The 7,500-nt window shown below is 50.5% G+C and overlaps 1 protein-coding gene across 3 annotated transcripts in view; it reads right to left on the bottom strand.

Annotated features, from left to right (window-relative positions):
• LOC133141770 (membrane-associated phosphatidylinositol transfer protein 2-like) overlaps nucleotides 1–7,500 on the bottom strand; it is an 81,744-nt gene that overhangs the window by 6,313 nt on the left and 67,931 nt on the right. For 2 of the 3 annotated variants that reach the window (XM_061262486.1, XM_061262487.1), the window contains 5 exons: nucleotides 6,910–7,085; nucleotides 5,824–5,994; nucleotides 4,777–4,920; nucleotides 2,117–2,284; nucleotides 695–952 (listed from right to left, as the gene is read on the bottom strand). In XM_061262486.1, the coding sequence (XP_061118470.1) occupies nucleotides 695–952; nucleotides 2,117–2,284; nucleotides 4,777–4,920; nucleotides 5,824–5,994; nucleotides 6,910–7,085 (917 nt within the window). The remainder of the gene's footprint in view (nucleotides 1–694; nucleotides 953–2,116; nucleotides 2,285–4,776; nucleotides 4,921–5,823; nucleotides 5,995–6,909; nucleotides 7,086–7,500) is intronic. The other variant, XM_061262488.1, reaches the window with a different exon arrangement.

The following is a 7,500-nucleotide window of genomic DNA, read 5'->3' as shown; positions in this document are numbered from 1 at the left end:
CTGCACAGTTAAATCATTTTACTAATCTCTGAATTCTTACACAATTGCTCATAAACATGTTAGCGCTACTTTAATAACCTAGCTAAATGCTGAAATATCATAAAAACATGTTTTCATATGGAATCAATAGTTGATCTAACATCCAGACAGTAGCGAGTCATTTCCGTGTTTGCACACCAGTGGATCTTGTTAAGATTTTATCTTAAGCTTTAGTTTCATAATAAGTAAATATTTTGAGTCAACATTAGCTTTACTTCCAAGGTATTGAACAAATGTAGGCTACATATTTACAGTATATTTGTATGCACTGATGGCCTTTCTATTTTGTATTTGTACCAGCCTGGCTCATTTAAAGCTAGCTAACTAATATCAGGTTAACTATCCAGGTTGAGAGAGACCCTTTATTTTTACAGTCAGTGGAGAAGCAGGGTCCAGTTCCCACAGGAGGGTGGGGGGTGAGTTTCTCAGCAGGGCCACAACACAATGAGCTCACAGAGAGACATGAGTGGAGAGCACAGATGCCACAGAAGGAGTGTGCAGAAGGAAAGGAGTTTCGGCAGGAAAAGAGCTTTTTTTTTTTCCACCAGGAGGAGAGGAGGAGAGCTTGCGCACGGGAAAAGGAGGCGACGGTGACATCAGAGAGGGCGGGGTCAGTGGGGGAGGTGCCCAAACAGGCCACGCCCCTCCGCAATACCTTGCTCCGCATCCAGCTGGAGGTCTGGCGACGGCGGGCTGGAGATGAGGTCCACCCCGAAATCTGAGCCCACCGAGCTGCTCTTTTCTATCTGATCCAAGCAGCCCGCCTCCCTCTCCTCGTCCAGCCAATCGCTGCTCACCGCGGCTTTCCGGCGGGACTTAGGGGAGGGGCTTCGAAGGGAAGCCTTACTGTAGGGGAGGGCCAACTGCGACAGGAGGCTTAGTTTTTTGGAATGGTTAAGTTGGCATGTTTGGGCTATGAGACAAAACAAACAAACGAAAAATACAAACAAAAGAGAAAACAAAAGAGGGGAAAATTAAAATCCATTAACAAAATGAATCAAAGATAAATAAAATTGTTGTTAAATGTTATCGGGTTCAGCAGATACCCAGCTGACCTGGAAATATTAGAGATGGTGCTAATGAAGCTGAAATTAAATGTAAACTAGTAAACTATGTTACCAGGGCTCCTGAGGGAGTGAGGGCTGCAAATGAACATGCGCTACCAGCCTTTTCCAAACATAACTAAACAGAAAAAAAGTGTAAAGTGAAATGATCCTCATGACTATTGCTGTAAAACATTTCACTCTGACGTGAAACAACACTGACACACTTTCCTTCAAAAGTACCCATGAAGAGTGTGGCAGAGTTTCTGTCTCTAGCCTGGGAGACTGGCCTCGTGCCCTTTCTCTAAGTGACCAAGCAGCTCTGGAGTTAGCAGTAACCTTTATTTATTACATTACTGGCATTTGGCAAATGCTCTTATCCAGAGCGACATACAGTTGATTAGACTAAGCAGGAGACAATCCTCCCCTGGAGCAATGCAGGGTTAAGGGCCTTGCTCAAGGGCCCAGCGGCTGTGTGGATCTTATTGTGGCTACAGCGGGCTTTGAAACACCGACCTTGCGGGTCCCAGTCATTTACCTTAACCACTACTCTACAGGCCGCCCTTTATTCGCTCACTCTGCCCATAAATGGGGTCCACGAAAGCAGCCACAGACACCAGAAACACTGAATGAGCTCAGGTCTGGGTCCAGCTGCAGGATCCCCTCCTGACTGGCATTCCTTCATTTTGTTTTTCGCTGTTTACTATGCCTCTATAATACTATAAAATGTAATATGTGTACTACATGTGTAGTGTGAAACTGTGTGATACGTGTACAGGGAGGTAACACTGTGGTCGGCTGAACTGTGTGTGCAGGGGCAGCTACAATTGACTAAACTGTGTGCGTAGAGAAAGCTTGGTTTGTGACTGGCTGAACTGTGTGTGTGTGTAAAAGTGTGTCTCTGAGCAATGGCAGTGTGGGTGTGGTGTGGAATGTGAGTGCATTTAAGAAAAGGAGAGAAGGAGTGAGAGAAGGGGGAGAGATGGAGAGGAATTGGGAGAAAGGAAAGAGGGAGTGGGCCGGAGGGCACTCACTGTTGGCGATGTTGGAGACGGTGTAGGTGTCGGCCATGCCGGAGACCTGGCTGGCGATGCTGGCCTCGCTGGCCCTCCGCGCCGCGCGGGGCAGGGAGGAGGCGCTGACGGGCGAGGAGGGGAACGAGCTGTCCGCAAAAACGCCGCCGTGAGACTGAATCACGTCCGCTATCGAGCCAAGACAAGGAGCCCGCGTTACACAGGGGGACGAGAGGGGGGCGAGAGAGGGAGAGGGAGAGGGAGAGAGAGAGAGGGAGAGGGAGAGAGAGGGAGAGAGAGAAGGAGGGAGGGAGGGAGAGAGAGGGAGAGAGAATGAGGGAGGGAGGGAGAGGGAGAGGGAGAGGGAGAGGGAGGGAGGGAGGGAGAGAGAGGGAGAGAGAATGAGGGAGAGAGAGGGAGAGGGAGAGAGAATGAGGGAGGGAGAGAGAGATGGAGGGAGGGAATGAGAGGGAGAGAGAGGGAGGGAGGGGGAGATGAGGGAGGATCACAGGGAGGGGGGTGGGATGGGAAGAGGTTTGGGCTGGCAGAAACACAAAGCCACACCCAGGCCCGGCTTCCCATCCCAGCCACACAGGAAGCTGGGAGCTTACAGACACGGTTCCAAACCCTGATCCCGGAGAGCTGCAGGGGCTGCTGGGAATGATTTTCACCTTTCCACCAATCAGATCCAAGGAAACAGGTCAATTGAGTCAAATTGTTTCATTTCATGCCTTAAAGTGATATTTCACTTTGTTTTATTTGCATACAGTGAATCCTAGCACCATCAGTAGTTGTAGGTGCTGACCAATGGTTTCACTATAACACCAATTTTTCCGGTTCCCACTCACATACATTTTTGAGACCTCACAGAAATGAACAGTTTTAAATCACACACTCACCACAGAGGTTAACAGATTAATAAAAGAGAGTACTGAAGAGCTGATGGACAGCTGATGTTACTAGTACTCACTCAAAATGAGTCCACAAAATGGCTTGTGTTATACCAACGTGAAATGTCCCTTTAAGTGAGGGATTAAGAGGTGAGCTGCAGAACGCCCTGTGGCTCTCCGGTACGGGGTTCAGGACCGCCGGGTCACAGGGTCCCCCGAATACAACACCGCAACCACAGCGCAAGCGTCAGCGCAGAGCCCGTTTCCCTGCCGTGTGCTTAGCGTGTTCCCGTGTGCTGTGTGACTCCACCGGGACCAGCGCTCTCGTGGTTCTGTCGCGCAACGGCGGTGACAGGTTTTATTTCATGTTGGGTTGGAACCTAAACGCGCAAGGCAGGGCACGGGTGGGGCGGTGTTCGACACAGGGGACCTCCGGACCTTTCTCAGGGGCAGACCTGGGTCAAATACGTAACTGTTTTGGATTAAAATAGTTTTCTGTGCTTGATTGATCTTGCCTGGTGCAATTGAGGCAGCCAGGAGGACCAGACGGCAGGGTTTGCACTGCTTGTGAGTACTTAATAGGTTCCAATACATCAGACAAGCTCAGTAAAGCAAAGAAAAGTATTTGATTCCAGAAGAATTACGTATTTGACCCAGATCTGCTTGGAGGTGTACACACACAAACCCAAAAGGTGGGATAGATAGGCTGTGGAAGGACTGATCCAGGATCAGTCAGATTGAATTGTCATATTGGTTTGGGGTAATGATAAGATTTTGCTCAGTGGATTCTGGATCAGTTCCTGGATGCACTATTTTACCAAGCGGACACACTTCTGTTTCTGCTTACACACATTCCTCCCCAGGAAAATATCTCACACTCTGAGGAACAGAAAAATAAATCTCAACAGTAAAAACGCAGAATTGGTCGGGTGTCAAATTTAGGGACACAAAACCATCCCTCGGTCACTCGATAAGAAAACTTATCTTGATAAGAACGCCTTATCATTTTCGTAAAGAACATTTCATAATTTGACACCTCAAAATGTTATCTGAATCACATGTTGGATGAAGTCTCCTGTAACCGTTTTCATGGATGAAGCGGAGCTGAACGGAAGAGCTCCAGACCACGGCGCTCCTTCCATTTGAGCTCCGGAGAACTCGGACATTTGTGTGACGGTGACGTGAAGCCTTTGCACATGGAGGAGGAACCGTGGACACAGAGACACTGAGTGACAGGACACAGCACTGTGGGACTGTGGAGCAACCTGGAGCGACCGGCTCTGGGTCCAGCCCTGGGTCATTGGTGAGAGACGCCACATCCACCCATCTCCAGAACCCCTCAGGGCTTCACAGTGCTATGGGCCTTTGGCTATCACTGGAAAGTGCGTGAAACTGATCAATGAAATTGATCTTAATCGATTTCCTGCCAAAAAAGCATCATGGATTTGAACTTGAATCTGAACTTGTATTTGAATTTGGATTTGGATTTGGATTTTGATTTGAATTTGATGATAAGTCGGTAAGAGGAGAGGTTACTTGGCTTGTTTCTGCTTTAAGACCATGCAGATAAACGTAAACAAGCGAGACCCAACTGGGATAGAACCAGCGCCGGAACTGAGGGAGCAGGCAACAGGACGGGGGGGTTTGGAAGGGGAGGGGGGGGGCATTATCGAGTGCATCGCTCCGGTGCATCTCCGCCGGGACGTCTGGGATTAGGACAGGAAGTGAGGGGACGGGGCGCACAGGGACACACACGAGTGACATGGGTGAAGAGCCGGAGAGACTACACACACTCAGCCCCCGCTGGGGGGGGAACGGCCTGCCAGTTTAGGACCGGGACGGGGATGGAGGTCTCGCAGACGCCCTCCTGGTAGCGCAGGGGGAGGGACAGCCCACACTCCCACATGAGCTGGGGGTTGTTCTGGACCGTCTCCACTGCAAACCGGTGGGGGGAGGGGAGGGGGGTGGGGTGGGGCACCAGGGCAGATTGGGGAGTGGGGGGCAGGAAATAGACAAAGAACAGACATGCACCCAGACAGATTACTAACCCTGAACAGCAGCGAAAGCCCCAGAGCCCAGTTAGATAAGATACACCTCTGATTCCACAGAAAATGGAGAATATGAGATTGGGGGGGGGGGGGGCAGGTGGGGTGAGAGTGGGGGGGCATGTTAGGGGGCTTAGGTCAGAGGTGTGAGCTCAACGATTAATACGCTGATTCTTTGGCTGCTCTTGTGTCCTCATAAGACGGCAGAAATTAATGTGTAACACTGACGTCTGATATGCATGAGCAAATATTACATACAGGAGTATGTAGATGCGCTAACAGCAAACATCAAAATAACCACATTAACACAACTGCAACAGCATGGGCATATGCAGACACGTGATAAAGATGAAATACATAAGCACAAATACTTTGCTGTGTATTACTTTGGCCTCTTTTCTTTGGCAAAACTATCAGACACAGAGATTCCAGGATTCCTGTAGGTAAATGTCAACATAAATATTTGTCATCCATCACTTTCTGATTAGATGTGTGACCTTTGGAGACCTTAGGTCAGATACCTGTTTAAAGTGCTTCCTTGTAGATTTCCCCTACCTCAGGTTTGGACGTGTGTGTATGTGTGTGTGTGTGTGTGTGTGTGAGAGCACGTGTGTGTGTGTGTGTGTGAGAGCACGTGTGTGCGTGTGTGTGTGAGCATGCGTGTGCGTGTGTGAGAGCATGCGTGTGCATGTGTGCATGTGTGTGTGTGTGTGTGTGTGTGTGTGAGAGCAATGCGTGTGCATGTGTGCGTGCATATCTACGTGTGTATGAGAGGGGGCCCCAGCAGACTCACCCAGCAGGGCGGAGTTGCCGTCCCCCAGAGGGAAGCGCTGGTAGCGGGGCACGCTGAAGGGCGCCAGCAGGTGGAACTTCTTCTCCAGGAGGGGCTCCAGGCGGCAGGCCGAGGGGTCGGCTGGGTGGAACAGGTTATACACCTGCTGGCACGCAGGACGCAGCTGGGCCACTAGGGGGAGACAAACCGCTCAGAGAGGCTCACAAACAGCTGCGTCTCCCACACTCATTTACATACACCTTCCTGTGGCTGCTTGGCCTGTGTTTGAGAGGAAGAGGCAGCACAAAACAACTGAAAAGCAGCTGTTTTTGGCCGTGTCTGAAACCAAGCAACAACTCCCTTCCAACCACAGCTTTCCTTTCTGGTTTGTTTGTTTGTGTTTATGCCGGAAATTTGGGTGGATAATCACTTTCCGTGCTTCTTAAGAGTGTCGAGAGGATTTCTCCGCCCCGCTTCCTCCCTCTGTGGGAAAGACCTGCTTACTTTGGCACGCTCGCCTAGTTTTTTTTTCTTTGAGTTCATCCCAAACGGACATTTAGGGATAGCAAGCGGGCTCTAATGCCGGGCTCCACATCTTTCATGTGGGAGTGGAGTGCTGGGAGTTCGGGGACATCTGCAGCGGTCAGCACCCTCCCCCGAGGTCCCGCTCTCGCAGGGACGAGCTCACGCGTTCAAACGCCACAGCTGCTCACCCACACCGGAGCGCTGGGGAGCTGCGGGATCTTGGGTTATTCATCCCGCGGATTTACAACTTTACAATTCAGTCATCTGGCAGATGCTTTTAGCCAGAGTGACTTATGAAAGGGCATTTAGCAGGGGAAGCAGAGTTTTTTTCTGATGTCATTATATTTCTCACAGTCAATGAGGAAGTGCATCTCTGTCTTCACCTCTCCTGTCTTACAGTGACCACAGAAAAGGTCCTCTTAGGGCAACCATGACTTTTTGTGTCTATTTGTTTCAGTAGCTAATGTGTGGTCAGAATATGACTGCTTTGTATCTCTGATGGAGAAGCTGAATACTCTCTCTCTTTCTTTCTCTCTCTTTCTCTCTCTCTCTCTCTCTGATGATGATGAAGAGCAGGCTCACCGTCCAGCGTTGGGATAACAGTCTTCCTCAGTGCGAGGACCAGGCCCAGCGGCGAGCCAAACAGGAAGAAGTCGGACACCTCGAAATCCAGCTTCCCCAGGGCCACGCCCTCCAGCATGGTGCTGCTGCTGGACCGCCGAGAGCCCGGATCGTTCCGCAGGACACTGGAGTGCAGGCTGGGACAGACACACAGACACAGGTTTAACACTGAGGCAAGGGCAGGCTCAGCACTGGGACAGACAGACGGACACAGGTTTATCTCTCTGGGGCAAGGGCAGGCTCTATGCTGGGACAGAGAGACGGACACGGGTTTATCACTCTGGGGCAAGGGCAGGCCCTATGCTGGGACAGAGAGACGGACACGGGTTTATCTCTCTGGGGCAAGGGCAAGGCAAGACAATGATTACCGCCGAATACCTTTCTGGGGTATCCGACAGCATTCGCTGCAGTCGACAATCATTGTGAGCGGACACGGACGCACAGCACACAGCACTGCTCATAACGAGGTGATGCTGTGAGAGGTGTATTCTGGGAGCTATTTTACTGCAGCCTTCCCAGCAGGCTGATTCACTGCCAAAATGAAAGGAGCAG

Source organism: Conger conger, chromosome 12 (genome assembly GCF_963514075.1).
Source record: "Conger conger chromosome 12, fConCon1.1, whole genome shotgun sequence".
Classification (NCBI taxonomy): domain Eukaryota; kingdom Metazoa; phylum Chordata; class Actinopteri; order Anguilliformes; family Congridae; genus Conger; species Conger conger.
The sequence above is the reverse complement of the archived record's forward strand: the minus strand, read 5'-3'. Positions and strand labels throughout refer to the sequence as shown.